This window comes from Rhinopithecus bieti, unplaced genomic scaffold (genome assembly GCF_001698545.2).
Source record: "Rhinopithecus bieti isolate Rb0 unplaced genomic scaffold, ASM169854v2 scaffold_18418, whole genome shotgun sequence".
In the NCBI taxonomy this organism is placed as follows: Eukaryota; Metazoa; Chordata; class Mammalia; order Primates; family Cercopithecidae; genus Rhinopithecus; species Rhinopithecus bieti.
Window position 1 is genome coordinate 1,244,570 of NW_016809431.1, and position 18,865 is coordinate 1,263,434.

The 18,865-nt window shown below is 38.1% G+C and overlaps 1 protein-coding gene across 2 annotated transcripts in view; it reads right to left on the reverse strand.

Moving 5' to 3' along the window:
• EPB41L4A (erythrocyte membrane protein band 4.1 like 4A) overlaps positions 1 to 18,865 on the reverse strand; it is a 269,890-nt gene that overhangs the window by 86,294 nt on the left and 164,731 nt on the right. For both annotated transcript variants that reach the window (XM_017889282.1, XM_017889281.1), the window contains 4 exons: positions 17,286 to 17,406; positions 14,855 to 14,942; positions 12,269 to 12,357; positions 11,610 to 11,673 (listed from right to left, as the gene is read on the reverse strand). In XM_017889282.1, coding sequence (XP_017744771.1) covers positions 11,610 to 11,673; positions 12,269 to 12,357; positions 14,855 to 14,942; positions 17,286 to 17,406 — 362 coding nt within the window. The remainder of the gene's footprint in view (positions 1 to 11,609; positions 11,674 to 12,268; positions 12,358 to 14,854; positions 14,943 to 17,285; positions 17,407 to 18,865) is intronic.

Below are 18,865 nucleotides of genomic sequence, written 5' to 3' on the forward strand. Positions count from 1 at the left end.
TTATTTAATTACATGCTTCCAAAGACTTCCAAGACTTTTGGAATTTGCTGATATAATACAGGTCCTGAATTCTTTCAAATTATGGAATTAGGGGTTTGAGTCAGGTTTACCTAGGGACCCATGGGTCTTCCAAAAGTCTTGGAAGGAGAAGCAAAGTATTCCGTCTTAAAATAATACAAAGTCTCCTCTAAATCTCAAACTTTTCTTAGTCTGGTTTTCAACTATTTTCGCCAGGTAGGTGACTGTATCCTTTTACTTTTCAAGTAGAGACCTGGTCACAGGATGCCTAATTTTTAGTAATTTTTTAAAAAAAAACTACCATCACTTAAGGAAAGGATAAAAGATATTTCAAATCTAACCAGAATTCAGTTTTTCTCAAGTTTCCTTGGGTACAAATATAGTAAAGGATCAAAAGCGCCTCCCCACTGGCTTCCTAATTATTTCTGCCAAGTACAAATGACAAGTATGAACTCATTCTCCACTTATAGTGAGCTTTAGGACAAGCTGCCTATTTTGTATCCTGTTCCTGGCAGAATGATCCCAATACTAAAAGGAGGCTTAACATAATTGAAACAGGAGCCAGGTATTCTAAATAAATTCTGTGTACTTTTGCCATGTACAGTAACTGCTGGCATGAATTCCACTGCCATGGCATTTCAAATATCTCTTTCTACCACTCTCACTTACCAAACCTTTTCCAGATAAACATGGCCAATTAGCACATTTCTACTCATTCACACAAAGATGAACAGCTGCTTAATTAAAGAAGTTCATTCCAATCTCCTGCTAAAATACTTTAGCCAAGAATCCAATGCTCGCTTTTTGTAAAATTACTCAAATACCTTTATAGCGTTGGTCATTTCATACCAGAAGCAAAGCTATTCTCTGAATCTATTTCTTTTTACTTCATAAACCAATCAAGCATGAGTCATTTGTAAGCCCAGTATCACGTGGATATTACTGCCCCATGGGTCTCTAGGTAAACCTGACTCAAACCTCCAATTCCATCATTTGTAAGAATTCAGGACCTGTATTATATCAACAAATTCCCAACCTAACTCCCTCTGGTCTTCCCAGTTTCTTTTCCCATTTTGGCTGACTATGTCTCTCTTGGCAAGCTTAAAGAAAAAAATCTACTTTTGCCTAGCTTCTTCTAAGGGTACTGGGATTCCTGATAGGATCACTGAAGAGCTCACACTGCCAGCAGCACACCCACTTATTCTGCCTGGGCCTAGTCCCATTTCACTGCCTCTCTTAAGCCTGTATTCTTGACACAAGAATGCAATCCTGTACTCTGACAGGTTCCTCCCTGTTTCTGTTTTGGGAAACAGCCACAACTGGACAGTCTGCCTTCCCCAGGCTCCCTAAAATTATGGGTATGAATACCTTTCTTAATCCCATTATAAACCTGGCTCACATCCAAGGTCACATTAGAAGTAACCCAAGATACACGGTGTACGTCATCACTGAAGAGCAAAAGAGATGAGTACATCTAAGGAGAGTAAAATGCAATCATTATATAAAATACCTGAAGGTCTACAGCAGAGAGGTTTCCTACTGATGTTCCACAGAGGTCGGGGGAGAGGCTACAAAGGAAGTGTGACGATTACAAGTCTAAAGTACTGTGAGATTTTTGCTTTTTTCTTTCTAACCAATTCACACAAAATTTACATTAACTTGCAATCATTAACTGAGTTTAGGTTCCAGGGAGAGAAACAAAAATAGTCAGACGGCTGGAAGCAAATGACTAAAATAACTTTCTTCTTAATTACTGATCATGCAAAGGAAGGCAAGTAGTCGAACTGCAATCTTTATTCGCCAACTGGAAATAGATACCAAAGAAAGCTTATAAAATTTTAAGTCTTTTGAAAAATTTTATCTTTCCAAACGGTGAAACTGACTGTAGTTTTAAAAATTAAACTATGTTGGTATACATGATATCCTGGGCACAATGTCTGTTTTAATTGCTTTCCTCATATTTTTTCATGCTCTCTTTTCTAGGCATCCTGAGTTTAAACCTGGCTAATGAATTGAGGGTGAGTCCTGCAACAAAATTCACCAATTTTGTCATTACTTGGAAAAGGAAGTCAGAAGGAAATTTTAAGACACTGAATAAAACATGATCTTATTCTTTCCAGTCTTTACACGATGCTCCCCAAAGAGTGTTTCTTACAACACTAGGGTCTTGCAATATTGGCATAGAGGGGTTCTTTGCTCAGATAAGTATGGGAAACACCGGGCTAAACACTCACACCTTTAATGCGCTAATATATACTGTGAATCTCCAAGAGCTGGTAAGGTTGTAGGTTGTTTCAATTTATTTGAACAAAGAACTTTCTTTCAGGGAAGTGTATGGTAAGTACATACTCCAGTTTAAAAAATATTGCACTATACATAAACAACCCTCTACACACACATACACACACACATTTTTAAAAAAACAAATGCATGTAATATGGTTACATATTTTTTAATTGAAAAATCATTGTGCATTTCACACAGCACTTGAAGAATAAAATTAATTTCCATTTCCGCATGTATATTTCACAGTGTAAGAACAAAAACAGCAAAATATTCTAGTACTCTTATCAGCTATGTGGGTTACATTTCAAAACATATGCTAAATGTGAAAACCATCTTACCCATTTTACAGATGAATAAGTTGATTCTTGATAATTATATACAACTCTAGCTCATAGAAGCATAAATTAGAATTGAATAGGATGTGTTAGATTACATTGCTTCTCCTCTTTTTTCTTTTCCTCCAAAACTTCCAAAAGAGAGAATATGAGCCAGAACATAGAAAATATTTACATTGTATTCCAGTAAACCTTGAAAACTATCATGTTGAGCTTATTCTTATTATTTGAAGGAATTCACAGATATGAACATAGAAGTCCAAATGGATTTTTCTGTGTGCCCGTTACCTGTCCAACTTTGCACTAGGTGCTTGTAACTTCACAGTAGCTTCATAAGAGATATTATCATCCTCACTTTACAGATCAGGAAACGTAGTTAAATGTTGTTCAGTGAACTGCCCAGTTAGTGAGCGAGAGACCTGGACTTAAAACATTTATTTGATCACATGTCTAACAGTCCATCACTAAATCTGAAAAATTCCAAATCAAACTGTCATGTGGCATCAGGACCCAATTATTACTAACAGCCACACTTAAGAATAGTTGAGGAAAATATTAAATCTATAGTTCCAGGACTTCTATACATTGTAGTTGGAGACACAAAGTGGTACAACTATGAGTGAAGCAGGGGCATACGACAATACCAAACAGAACTACACATGCACTTACCCTGTGACCGAGCAATCCCTCTACTGGGAATTGAACCCATAGACATCCCTCCAAAAACATGTACACACAAAATTACTGAATGAAGAAAAATGTGTGACTGTAAAATATTGAAAACTTTTTCTAAATATTCAAGAATAAGAGATTGGTTGAATAAACCATGTTACATACATTCAATAGAGTGCTATGTACAAAATAATGAGAAAGCTCTCAATGAACTGATATAGAATAATTTCTAGGAGATATTACTAAGTGGGGAAAAACCCCCAACACAGTACAAAAGCCCATATAGTATGCTACCTTTTAGGAAAGAAACAATGAAGAAAAAAAATGCATATCTTTACAAAAAGAAACACAGGGAGGATTAACTACAAAACACTGAAGTTGGTTACCTACAAGGAAGCATGGCAGAACAGGACGGAAGGAAAATGGGAGTTGGTGATAATTCTCTGAGTCTTTGAGTAATTTTGATTTTTGAAAGCAAGTTAACCTTCTACATATTAAAAAATAAAATTAAACAAGAATGTGAAGGAGAGGGAGCTATAACTAAAAACAACCTGAAACAATAAAACTAAATAGATTTCCAATGAATACATGAGCACAGGAATGAAGAAGGAAGACATGAATGGTGAGAAGGAAGAAAGGGAAGGGAGGACCAATTCAAGTAAATTTTGAACACAGTATTTGACTCTTAGGCCCTCTGTCTTGGCAAAGTGGTGCATATGGATGAAAGAACAGCAAACAATTGTCCATTTTAGTGGTCTGACCAAAGCAATTCTGAAACTATGTAGTATGTGTTATAGAATTGAGCAAATGAGTAAATGTGTGCTTTTTTGGAAGCCAAGGTTCCCATGGCCAAAGAAGGGACATACAAATACAAAATAAGGGAGGGTAAGGAAGAACCCTGTGGTTATGGACAGGAACTAGAGGTATGCTGTGAACTCATGATTTCTAAGCTATGTATCAATATGTGTATGCTTATATGCACATGTGTACATGTATTTCTATTTCTATATATGTATATTAGGGTCTATGTGTGTGTATATGCATGCATCTATTCCCTAGCTCTGTCAACTGAAAAGGCCAAGAAGCAAAGTCACCTTAGTAGCAATGACCACACCTAGCACCCAGATCTAGACCATTTCCCAGTAAAAGGAACCAGAGCTCCTTGGAATAATGGTTGACACTCAGGGTAGGGGCAGGGTTGATACAACATGCACCTGAAATATACCACACCAAAAAAAGAAGATATTTGCCCCAAAATGATGGGGGGGGGGGGGCAGATCCAAAAGGCAGAGGAGTCAGATTGAAGGGGTTCCCATTAACCAAATCTGAACAGCAAAATAGTTAGGTACCTATGTGAACTAATGCAAGAACATAAAACCAAGTATCAGGTGTTCTCACTTGTAAGTAAGTGGGAAATAAACATTGAATACACATGAACATGAAGATGGAAACAACAGACACTGGGGACTACTGGATGGGGAGGCATGGGCTGAAGAACCACCTGTTGGGTACCATGCTCACTGCCTGGATGATGCAATCATTAGGGCCCCAAGCCTCACCGTCACACAATACACCCACGTAACAAACCTGCATATGTACCCTTTAACCCATAATAAAAGTTGAAAGTATTAAAAATAAATAGGTATGCAATACATTTTAAACCATCGAAAAAATAGAAGTTAATAATTACTGACAATAGATAAATAAAGGAGAGAGAAGGCAGAGCTCTTGCTTCAGTGGAATGCTGAGGGCTAACTCATAAATGAGGAGGGAGTAGAGAGCTAGAAAAAAATCAGCATTTTGCAACCATCTTAGTAGAAGACTGGATCAGGCAAGAAACCTCAATGAATGCTAAATTTATAGAGAATTTTAAAGAGGAACTGGGTATTTACATTGATTTAAATATCTCCCCACAGACTACTTATTAGTTGCAAGAGAGAAGCAGGAACTATACAGCAGAGAAATCAGGCAACACTGTAATGAGTGATCAAACTTAACAGCCAACGAGGGACAGGTGGTCACCATGTGCCCCCAGATGAGACACCTGAGAAGGACACTATTTCACCTATGCAGCTGTACATCTAGGAATGCATAACCTCAGTCTAATCACAAGGAAACAGCTGAAAAACATGAAACAAGAAACTGTCTGTTTCAAAACAGCAAGGTATAACTGTATTCTTTTAAAATGTCAATGTTATAAAAGATAACAAAATGGTATGAAAGTGTTCCACATTAGGCCGGGCGCGGTGGCTCAAGCCTGTAATCCCAGCACTTTGGGAGGCCGAGATGGGCGGATCACGAGGTCAGGAGATCGAGACCATCCTGGCTAACACGGTGAAACCCCGTCTCTACTAAAACTACAAAAAACTAGCCAGGCGAGGTGGCGGTGCCTGTAGTCCCAGCTACCGGGGAGGCTGAGGCAGGAGAATGGCGTGAACCCGGGAGGCGGAGCTTGCAGTGAGCTGAGATCGGCCACAGCACTCCAGCCTGGGTGACAGAGTGAGACTCTGTCTCAAAAAAAAAAAAAAAGAAAGAAAGTGTTCCACATTAAAGGAAGTTATCTGTATTCTATACCATAGGGGGGAAATGCTAAAAAGGACATTATTAGGTCAACCAAGAAAATTGGAATATGGAAGCTAGATGGTAACAGTATTATATCATTATTAATGTATTAAGTTGTTAACTATACCGTGGTTACATGAGAATATCCCTATTCTTAGGAAATACACAATTACATATTTATAGTCTATGACATATGTAACTTACTCTCAAGCTCTTCTAAAGAAAATGGCCTGTGTGTGTACAGTGAGAAAGAAGCACAAATAACAAAGGAAGTGAAGTAAAACATTAACCATAAGTGACTCTAGGTAACAGTAAATGAATATGTTCTTTTTAATATTTTAATTTTACAACTTTTAAAATAAATTTTGAATTATTTTCAAATAAAATACTTTTAAAATCTATAGTACCATTTAAAATGTGAAAGGAACCCCTGGCTTAACGTGAGACCTCTTGCACTTGTTGACAAACAGTGATGACTCCTGGCCATCACCGCTTCCCGTGTACTCTCCTTAAAGCAAGCCCAAGAGTTCTGCCAAGTGGATCTCATTACTCACAGCCAGAGTTGCCAGGAACCTTTTGGTTCTACATCCTGTCACACGAGGTAACTTTAGCTGAGGTTAGTTTCCTGAGGTATTATACACAAAAGTAAGCACAGCAGCATTTATTCATTCTTTCATTTATTTCACAAGTGTGCTTACTACATGCTGAATTCTGGGCTTAGTCCTGTGTTAGGAATTACATCTTCCTCTTGTTGCCAAAACCAATGAATTCCAGTATTATCCTAAATTCCTATTTTCCACAAAAACAATGAATCTGCTACCAATCAGAAACAATTTAACCCCCTAAATGCTTCCCAAATCTGCCCACTTCTTTCCATCTTTGCAGTGAGTCCCCTCTTGTATCCCCTTGATCATATCTCCTACCCTGTTTGCCTCTGTGCTCACGTCTGTGGAATGTTCCACCCTGCAGCCAAGTGTGCTTTCTGAAATGCACATCTGATCATGGAGGGTGAAGTCCAGAGTTAATGTAACACCCAATTTCCCCGCAAGTCCTCAATCCATTCTCAAGTGTTGACTCTGAGCTCATGCCCACAGGTAAGAGAGGCCCTCCCCTGAGAAGGGTCAGGCTGAACCAGGTAGTGCACTGGAACCACCCCACCTTCTTTAGGTCTTCTACCCCACATCTCCAGAGGAAATGGGCAGACATGGAAACCCAATCATCATTCCCTTCCCAATCGACTGGACCAATTCTCATGATGCTCCTTATCTCCGTGTATCTCAGTCACCCCCAAATAATGCTCAGCACACCCCCTTGCCTCTTTCTTCATCACTACCCAACTCCTGAAACCCTTGCTTTGTGCCCTCCAGAATTCATGACCTCTCATCAGCAAACCCCCTCGCTCCTCAGTCTGTTCTCTCGTATGTCCTTCACCTTCCTGCACTAGAAGACACCCGCTATCCCTGAAGACCCTATTTCCACTGCAGCCCTCAAGGGATGGCTGTGTCTTCTGTCTCCACCATTCTTGCATCTCTGAACCTAAAAGTGGGGAGGATCCTCCCTGCTCCACATTGCTGCTTTCAGACCATTCTCTTTCCTCCCCTCTAAAACTCCCAGCTTTGGATCTTACCAGTTGATGAAATTCTGCAATCTTTCATGGTGGGTGTCATCCTTAAAGTCATCCTCTTCATACCTTGATGTTGGCACAGTACCTGCCAGCTATATTTCTATTGATTCCCCTTGTGCCAAAAGTCCTCCAAAGAGTTGTCCACACTTACCTTCTCCAATTCTTATCTTCCTGTTACCTCTCTTATGGGTTTTTCTTAATGAATATGCATCAATTTATTTGTTCATTCTCCTGTTAATGGAATTCTGGGTTAATTTCTTTTTCTGACTTTTACGTAAGTGCTGCACAGAACACCTCTCTAGGGTACACATACCTAAGAGGGGAACTGCTGGGTTGAAACTCACTCTTCCAATCTACTGAAACTCATCTTGTCAATGATCTCCTACATTCCTAAATTCAGTGGCCCATTCTCAGCCCTTACCCTATATGACATATCAACATCATTTGACACATGCTTAATACATGACTTTTACTTGGCATTCAGGATAATTAGTGTTCCTTCTACCTCACTGGCTGATTCTTTTCAGCCTCCTTTGCTGGTTCTCTCTCTTCTTTTCTTATTTATACTCATTTTCCCAGTGATTTCAGGTAGTCTCATAGCTTCAAAAACTAGCAGATGGCAATGATTCTCAAATTTATATATTCTGCTCAGATTCTGGTGCTGAACTCCAGGCTCACATAGCTCATTTCTTATTTAATATATCCACTTGTATGACTAAAAGACATCTCAAATTCAACATGTTCAAAACGGGACTCCTGATCTTCCTCCTCAAGTCTGCTCTATCCATAACCTTCCCCACTTCGCCTGATGGTAGCTCTATCTTTCCTGCTTCGCAGGTCAAACTCGTTTAAGTGACCAGGACTCCTCTCATATCTGCCCACATTCAGGAAACCCTGGTGGTAAAATCCATAATCCAACAGCTTCTCTGCATTTTGACTGTTGTCACCTTGATCCACTGAGATAGAGACAATATCATCTCTTGCCCGGATTTTGAAATAAGCCCAAGTTGCTGAATGAGTAAACAAGGAACAGTCTTAGTTCTCAAGGTATTCAGTGAAAATCAACCATCTGATAATAAACATAAAAGAATTTCAACACCTAGTAAAAAACATGTATTCCTAAAACCAAGAACTAACACATAGTGATAAAATAGTAGTGACATTTTCATTAAAACAGAAAGCCAATCAAGGATGCCTTATACTGCTATATCACTTAGTACCCTTCTAGAAGTTCGGACTAATACTATAAAGTGTGAAGCATGAACAGTAGAATTGAAGGAACAAATTATTTTCATTTGCAAGTGATATACCTATAAAAATGTATGAGAATCAAATTAAGAACTCTCAGCTGGAATGCAACAATTCAACAAAATGACTAGATCTGAGATAAACAAATAAAATTCCATGGTTTTCACTTCTCCTAGCAAAAACCAGTTAGAAGAAATAATAGAAAGAAAAGATTGCATCCACAATAGCAAGAAAAAAAGTAAAACACGTAAAAAGAAAACATATCAAACACCATGCAGGAACATATGAATAAATTTAACAAAAAAGGGAAAATTCTTATGATACAATATAAAATACACAAGCATGTACAAAACCACATAGAGGATCTACATTTATGCATATACACATTCACACTGATAGGGTGAAATCTAGAAGCAACTGTATCAAAATATTAATAATCATTACCTCTGAGTGTTAGGATAATGAGTAATTTTAGTTTTCTCCTTTGCAGGGCATTTTCTGGATTTTCTATAGTCAACATGTACGATCTTTATACTAAAAGTTTAGTTTTTTGTACAAAATTATGTAAATAACGCTACTTATTTGGAAGCTTAATGCATGAAAGTATCTCTGAATTTGGCCTAAATGCAATGACCATACTAAGTCTGACCAGACCAGCAAACCAGCCGAATAAGCATTTCAACCATTCTTCATGCTGAATGTGATTACTGTTCCAAGTGATGGGCTTTAAGGGGCTTTTAAATTCAATTTGTGAGTATGGTTAGGCCTCCATAATAATCAACCTAATTCAACCATTATGTAAATCGCTGCCTCACAGAGAGGTACCCTGGTGGAGAAAGAGAAAAGACCCACAAGCAAGAATACTTAGGAAATAGAATGCTTTGATAAATTAATGTGATACTCAATAGCAATAAAAAAAAAAATCCTTTAATTCAAGCCTCTGAGTTATGTGACCTGCTTTGTCACCTTCTTACAGATCACTGACATTGAGCTTAATGACCTAGAAGTGTGCAGTGCCTTGGGTCTCCCCAGACATCCATTTCATCTCAAAGCTGGGGAAGGAATGAGGTGGGGATGGGAGACACCTGAGCTGAGTACGCAGGAAACAGGGTCATTCGATGGACACTGTCATTTGAAAAATAACATGATGATATCAATTTTGTTGCTGTTGTTTTTGCCTAATCATGAAGAAGTCCAAGAAGATGGAAGTTCAGGTTAGCTGGGCACTTTGCCAAATATTTATCCTGAGACAGTAGTAGACATATATTTTAAGGCACTGTAATAATAACATCAAAGTCATTCACCAGAGGACCTCACTCACAAAAATAGCTTATAAGGAAAGAATACTTTGAATAATAGTAATGTTTCCATAAAAGTCTTGATTATCATATTCTGCTAAAAAAAAACTTGAAACATTATATTCAAATATATTTAATAGACTTTATTCCTTGCATTATTATTATTTAGATGAATTATTATTCATGTGAACGTAATGAATGGCAACATATGGAGAAAACTACAAAACCCTCCTATCTAATTAGCTACTCTACTTTTTGAATGATTTTAATACAGTCTTACATTATAATGCACATCTTTTAAAATTGAGATGTCTAATCAGGAGCTGAAGAACACATTGGATTTCCTCCAAACTAGACCATAAGACAACTATATGGCTTCTGTACTATCATTTCTTCAAAAATCTGGAATTTCACTTCCTTACAAGTTGTTAAAACTAATTTCAAAATCCAGTTTTAATTGTATCAGTAAATGGCAGCATGCCATATAGTTCAGGATGAAATAATGTTTTTTCCTATTAGGAGAACAAAGAGTAGCACCAGGTTTTCTGATTTGGCAGCACACAGTATCTCAGTGCATCAGTTCAATGATCATTCAACAGATACTTATGAAGTGCCTACTACATGTGAGGCACTCTGCCAAATACCATGCCCAAATGTAGCTGCAGCTCTACTATTCCTGTCTCAATGTGTGCATGCTTAAGCACCAATTTACTTTTCGTTAATCAAGAAAATCAATTAAACTCCACTTAGTTTTTGTTCTGCACAAAGTTAGTATCAAAGAGACAGAAGGGTAGATCCTCCTATATCATGTTTTCACTCATGTATCCCATAAATATGGACTGAACATCATATTTTCACTCATATATCCCATAATATATGGCTTACAGTAGTAGCACTTCAAGGAAGCATTATTTTCACAGGTAGATCAAAAGGAAGCTTTCACATCCTTGCCTTCTTTTGACCATTTTTCTCAAAGACACCCATCAAGGCATGAAAGCACATCCAGGCGCTGACAAGTTTTGTGCCCATTACCCAAATACTCCCAGAGGACACTGCCAAGTTGCAAAGCAAAGGCCGGCATTTTTGCATTCTTCCTTGAAAGCATCCAGAATTTCCATCTGGTTTGTCTATCACACTCAATGAGGGAAACAGCAGAAGTGAGACTCCCAAAAGGTTGTTTAATTTACATTAGAGCAAAATTAGAACACATTTTGGCAGTCCTGAATGTAGGCTATACCCTTCTGATTATAACTCCTACCTTCTACCCTCACAGAGAGTACTGGAAAGCAAATTACACTAATAACAATGATCACCTCCTATTCTCTCCTCTGCCTTAGAAAGGTTTTGCTTTCCTTTGTTAAATCTAAAATGCTCCTTTCTCCATTACTCTCGCATTCATTTCTATTCACTTCCCTTTCCTTCCTTGAGAAGTTGTGATGTGAGTTAATTAACCTGGCTCCATGCAGAAGTAGCTGAAGAAAATATTTCTTCACCATGTCTTTTAAGCTATAAATGAACACAGAAGACACCCCCCTTCTAATTTAAGCTAACGGCTTGGAAACTTACATCTTTTCCCAGTACTCTGAGTTCAAACTGAGTCTCCTTGAAGTGAACCTTTGTAATCCGAGGCCTAAAAAACAAAGCAGATGTTGTTGCTGTTTTTAAGTATTAACCTTTCAGAAAATCAGGGGAGTGTCCAGTGGAAAAAGATTGGTGAATACTGGCTCCTTTATATACTGCTCCATACCCAGTACATACAGGGACAGAGAGAGTTCCCCATAAACCCTAACGCAAACTCCATTCTCATTGTCCTATGCTTTTCCACTAAATGCACAATGACCTTGGAATCCCCAGATTGTGGCAGTGCCGCCTTCCCAAACACAGTGCAGGGCCACGGGCTTCCCAATGTCTCCAACTCATCCTCATTTGGAGCTAAACGTCAGAATAGTCCTGGATCCACAGCCCACCAGCACATACTGAAATGGGTGAGAAATCCTACTACACACAGCTCCCATGGAAAAGAGAGTCTAGAATCACAGTGTCTGAAATTTACAGAGAAAACATATACTGAGGTGCAATAGGAGAAAACTCACACCCAATTTCACTCATTTATTTACCAACCACTGGAAAAATACCTGTTTTCTTTTCCCCAACTCTTTCACTGACACAGGAGTCCCATAAGCCCAAAACACAGAATGCCAACTTTGTTTTCAAGCCATACCTACCAGAAATACTTCCCCACTTGCTTTTTATTCTTGTAGACAACAACACCAACTGGAGTTAATCCTAAGAAATACTCAGACTTGTTTTCTCCCTGCAAAAGCAAACATATGCCTATAATCACATATTCACATAAAATCTCTTTGTCAAACTATAATTGACCATACAAATATAATTTGTTACAATATTGGATTTAATTTTTGAAAGACATCAGCCTAGAAAGCTAGATACACTATGATAGTAGCTAATTTGTTGCTTATTTTTTCAAAGTTTTAGAAGAAACTTTCTGTTACTGTTCTTCATACTTGCTACTTCAGTTCATTAAAATGAGCCTGGACTACCAGTCAGGCCAATGGGACTTACCCAACTTTCCTTACACAGTGGTGTTCAACACTAGCAGCATATTAACTGGAATCACTCTGCAGCTTAAAATGCTGATGCCTGGGCACTACCAGAAACAGTTAAATCAGAATCTCTAATGAAGAGGCCAAAGTAGAAAAAACACAGGACTACCAGGTGATACTTCTGTGCAGTCAAAGACTGAGAACCACTGGCTTCTATCAAGGGTGCTTTTGAAATGGCTTGATTTATCTCTGATGTGGACAATCACGAAACCCACTTCGTCCCCACCCCAACTCTCTCTAGAAAGTTTAGGCAGTCGCTAGCAGACACACACTTGAATTTTCTGAAGTCTCCATCATGTTTCTTCCTACTTCTACCTATAACTTTAAGACGGCTCAAAAATGTAAAAGTATAATCTCTTCTGGTAAAGACTAGAGAACCCTTATTTTCAGGCAATAATAAATCCAAATTTTAAAAATAGGATCTTAAAATGAAAAGGTCACAGAGTGGGTACCAAGGACATGCACGGAACTGTTTGTGATAATGTTATTTCTACTCTAAGATAAACGGTAACCTGCAAAATTATATTCACAAAAAACATAAAGCAACACATTTGGAAGAATACTTGCTGATGCCCACTTTTCAGTTCTTAAAATTCAAACCTTAAAGGAATCCACTAAAGAATCTAATAAATCTAGCTCATTTGCCATAAATTTCTACCATCAACAAAAGGTGATTTCTAATTAGGAAAACATTATACAAACGTAGAAGCATTTCACAGAAGACTCTCTTTATAAATTTCCTATAGAATGTTTTCTTTTAAAAACTGAAAAACCTAACAAGATTAATGTAGCTAAAGGGAGGGAAGGGAAAACAATAATGATTCTACAGTTTTAGCAGTATAAGGACAGTGCTATGAAGCATTTAATGACCTAACGAAATTGGAATATAATATATCAGGGAACTACTTCTTCCCCCAAATCTATAGCTTTTATTGCCACATTAAACAGGAGTGCTTCTAACTGTAAAAATAACAAGATATTGTTTCTTCTTGGAGGAAATGCTAATGAGCAAAAGACATGCACAAAATGAATGCATGAATGTTATTTGCACTAGAGAAACTTTTATTAGGGTTCTTTAAAAACTGAGTTCCATAATCCAATTGATAAAAAAAAAAATCAGTCTATAAATACTCTTCAGCAATTCATTTCCTATAAAGAATAAAGTATCTGGCTCATTTTCTCAAATAAAATTTAACTACTGCTACCCATACTCCTCTTAATTCAAAGACAAAGGCATTCTAATCTCATTGGCATAGAATAATCATTTGGTAGCCTAAGAGAAGTAGCTCAAAGGTTAAAACCCAGATCCAGAACACTCAGTGCAGATTCAGTGTAATTGCTCATTGACTACTATTCAGCAAGTTTTCATAAACCACTGAAAAAAATCTGCAAAAATATTTCTATTAATGCAATGATACCTATAGTAGGTGGTAACCCTCATATTAACAGAATCAGCAGTAGTTGCGCCTGGCCTATTGCCTAATGCCTACTTTACCTGGCAAGTGACTATATTTATGTTTTGCTGCCATAAAATCTATTTTTTGAAAAATCCTCCTGTTTTCTGTCTAATACAGTTAATTATACATCCTTTTGTTTGTTTGTTTGTTTTTGTTTGAGATGGAGTCTTGCTCTGTTGCCAGGCTGAAGTGCAGGGGCACGATCTCAGCTCACTGCAGTCTCTGCCTCCCAGGTTCAAGCCATTCTCCTGTCTCAGCCTCCTGAGTAGCTGGGATTACAGGCATCCGCGACCACACCAGCTAATTTTTGTATTTTTAGTAGAGACAGCATTTCACTGTGTTGGCCAGGCTGGTCTCAAACTCCTGACCTTAGATGATCCGCTCACCTTGGTCTCCCCAAGTGCTGGGACTACAGGCGTGAGCCACCACGCCCGGCCTATACATCACTTTTATATTGTTTTGATGTTACCTAAGCCCTTTGGATATGTTATCCAGATTGTGTTTTCAAGCCCACTTAATTGTTTTCTACACATGGAAATATAATCACAGATTTTTATGCAAAACTCAATAGGGTTTAATCCACACAAGAACTGCTTTGTGTTAGAAAAACATAGATAAAAAAGTATCATCTGCTTGCTAAACAACAGAACTGCAACTTTCCTTTGGGAGTCTCAGTGACTTTTTAAGAAAAATGTCATCAGCTTAAAATATTTTGTGTTATGTTACTCACATAGACGGGATGGAGGTCAACGCCATACATCTCCAGGGATTTGGCAGTCCTCAAGTAATTCAGCTCAGCCTCAGAAGGAGCCTGACCCCTATACCCAGCACAAAAACAAAGAGCCTTATTTTACAGCAGCTACTGCACCTACAGGGATGCAAACTATCTTCATTGTATTCACTGGGAAAACAAATAACACTTTTTACTAATGCAAACATAAGTCCTTGTATTTCAAGAAGGCCTTTGCTTCTTGGTGACAAAATTTTATACTCTGAAGTGATACTTTACATTAATTTCATTTACCAAATCCATTCTGGCTCATTATAGCCTATCCCCAATGTCCCAGCATATATTAAAACATTCTCAGTTTCAGAAACTCCTAAAGAGGTTATTGAGAATATAAGCACTCAAATTAAACAGCATCCCCTTCACAAAGAGTAAAATGTCTCTGTGCAGCAGCAGTTCTCCATCGAAAGCAAAGGGAACTAGAGCAGTGGTCGGTAGGAGGAAGAGAATGGGGCCGCCACCACCCAGCTGGGGTCATATCAAGATCTCCTGAGCACATGTGTAGTTTGAAAATACATTGATTAACATACAGAGATTGTAAAAATGTTTGTCATTTTCTTAATACAGAGTACACAATTCTTCCCAAAATCTTCACTGGTGGTAATATAAAGAAAACAGCATTCATTCCTGATGAGGGTGAACATCAGCCAGAAATCTGCACAGAAGAATTAAACATGCATGTGCAAGCGAGTGTGTGTGTGTGAGACAGAGACAGAGAGAGAGAGGGGGATTGAGATTTTAATAGATAACCAAAGGAGGCCGAATCTTAAAACTTAAGAAATCCTGTAGTGACATATTTCATTTCAGCCACAATGCACTGGAAAACCACCAACATACCATACTTTTGAAATCCAAGAAGAATGTTCATCAAATTAGACACACTACACTTTGATCAAGCTTTATTCTTAGAAATAACAGTCACACTGTCAACACTATCATGTAAAACACATGAGAGCCTTTACCCAAAACTCCTTGATAATTTCAGTATATAATTGTGCTTTGAAACCCCTAGTAGAATCAGTACTCTCAGAATGTGCCAAACACACTGCCCTTCCTAACATTATAACAAGCACTCTCTGAGCATCTACTTCAGCAAAATCTGAAAATAAAGGACTCTACAATCAGGTTGGAGAGCCTTCTAGTGCATGCTAATACAACATAGAGGGCCTCTTTCTCTGATTGCAATTCAGCAGCTGACTTCTACTTCTACACTCACTGAAAGGTATCCTTTAGGCAAACATTTTTTTGTGACCAGATTAATTCTACATTTTTTCTTTCTTTTTTTTTTTTTTTTTTTTGAGATGGAGTTTCGCTCTTGTTGCCCAGGGCCTGAGTGCAATAGTGCAATCTCGACTCACTGCAACCTCCACCTCCCGGGGTTCAAGCGATTCTCCAGCCTCAGCCTCCCAACTAACTGGGATTATAGGCACATGCCACCACATCCAGCTAATTTTTGTATTTTTAGTAGAGATGGGGTTTCACCATTTTGGCCAGGCTGTTCTCAAACTCCTGACCTGAGGTGATCTACCTGCCTCAGCCTCCCAAAGTGCTGGGATTACAGGTGTAAGCCACCATGCCCAGCCATTTTTTTCCCCCTTAACTATAATAGATCTGAAACCAAGCATATTCAAGAGGGAGTGTTATATAACAGGGAATAAAGCAATGTTAACTAGTGTAAAGAATTTAACCAAAATAACTATAATGAAATTATAAATTCAATGCTATAGGCCATGAATTGAAAATCCTACTAGGGGAATGTGTCTACTCCCAGAAATGCATGTGGTGTTAACACAATACCCTCAAAGGTTCCACACTGGCATCATCACTATTTCCAGACTCATTGCTATGGCCTGAATAGGACTTGGCTTATAACTGTGAAGAACTGGGATACTTCAGACAGAGGAAACATTGAAGAATATATTAATGCATTTATGGTTAAAAATTGTTGTGATTAAAAATTATATTTATAGTTGAAAGATTAATTTCACAAGATCCTGGTGACTGAAAAAAAAAAAAAAACTGCAAAATCTAGTATTTACAGAATGATTCCACTATGTAATATCATAAATACATGAACCTATGTACGACAGATTTTCTCTATGGGAAATTGTACACAGAAAGAGATGTCTGAAAGGCCATTGACCAAAAACATGGTAACTTTACGTATTGAAATTACTTTCTCCTTTACACTTTTTAAATTACTGAAGTTTTCAATGAGCATTTTAGAGTTAAAAGTAGTTAAACTATACAAAGAGGAGTATTAGAATATTAAACGCACAGGTGAAAAATTTATCATTCTAGAAACTTTTCTTATGAATATCAGAAGATGATGACTGATGGATGATGCAGTAAGACACAGTGTCATGATTCTTACATTAGAGTTTTATGAATCCTTTCTACGGCTTCTTCAAGTTCTTCCTTCTGGTCAGGAACAAACCGGTACTCAGATACATATCCTGTAGTATGTTTATATGGGTCATAATCTCCAAGCTCCGCTAAAAAAGAAAGATATCATAGTTTTTTCCATTTCAGGAAAATAGTCCTTAAAATACAGAAATAAAATATTCTTAATATGCTTAAACATTTTTTCAAATGTCTTATTTAAATTCACATATAAGACAACTAAATAATTTTACTAAAACAACTCTGATGAGCATATATGGATGGTAGCAACAAATTCTGGACTTAAAAACAGAAGTTCTATATTTCTGCATTCCCAAAGACTACAATTATATCATCGTTTTTACTTCAATTACTCTTAACAATGTATGTGAAGTAAAATGTTGTAAACAGCATTTCAAGTACAAACACTAGAAATGCTGGAAGTGAAAAACACCCATGACCTCAATATATCCTCTCAGATAATGACACCAAGAAATAGTACATGTGATTCAATACATCTTTGCCTGAAATAATGATCATGGGAATGCAATACAATGCTGCACATATCCCATTACAATTTACACAAAGAAGCAAAATGATAGCAGACAGCCCACTATATTACCCCTATACAAATGCTTCCCCCATGTTAATCTACCTTGCAGCTCCAACCCAGCTCATCTATATGACATTTTTCCTCACATATTTCTTCTAGATTATTTTTAGTCTGCAAGTGTCACAAGGGCAAGGACCATGCTATCTTATTCTCCCCACATCTAGCTTGATTCTTAGAAGGTGTCCAATTGTTACTGGAAGTAGTCTCAGCCTCAGTCTCTAAAATGACAATGCATCCTGGAGCCACCCCACACAGCCACCATATTAACATGAAGAGCTGCAGAGCACTGAGCTCAACACCCATGCCACACGCTGAACCTAGTGATGGCACCTGGCCATACAGACTCTTCACAACAGCAGTGCAGGAGCAATGGGATCTCTGACACATAGAAGCTTGGGTGAGGGTGTGGGGAGAAGAATCAATGAACTCAGATGAGATGTAGATAGAACACATTGTTAGACCCTCTACCTAATCAAGAATCAGTGCTATTCCAGTGACTAAACCTCCATACAGCCTACCATAAGGGATTTGTACTTGGCTCCATTTTTACCTCTTCCGAAGAAACACTGAACAAAACTTGAATTCCAAATAAATTCATTTTTTTTTTTGTTTTGCAAAATCTCATGGATTTCTAAGAAGAGTTTTAGTATGTAAACTCGCTTTTAAAATGCAAATCTGGGGCGGAGCAAGATGGCCGAATAGGAACAGCTCCAGTCTCCAACTCCCAGCGCGGGCGACACAGAAGACCGGTGATTTCTGCATTTTCAACTGAGGTACTGGGGTCAACTCACTAGGGAGTGCCGGACAATTGGTGCTGGTCAGCTGCTGCAGCCTGACCAGTGAAAGCTGAAGCAGGGCGAGGCATCGCCTCACCTGGGAAGTGCAAGGGGAAGGGAATCACTTTTCCTAGCCAGGGGAACTGAGACACACAACACCTGGAAAATCGGGTAACTCCCACC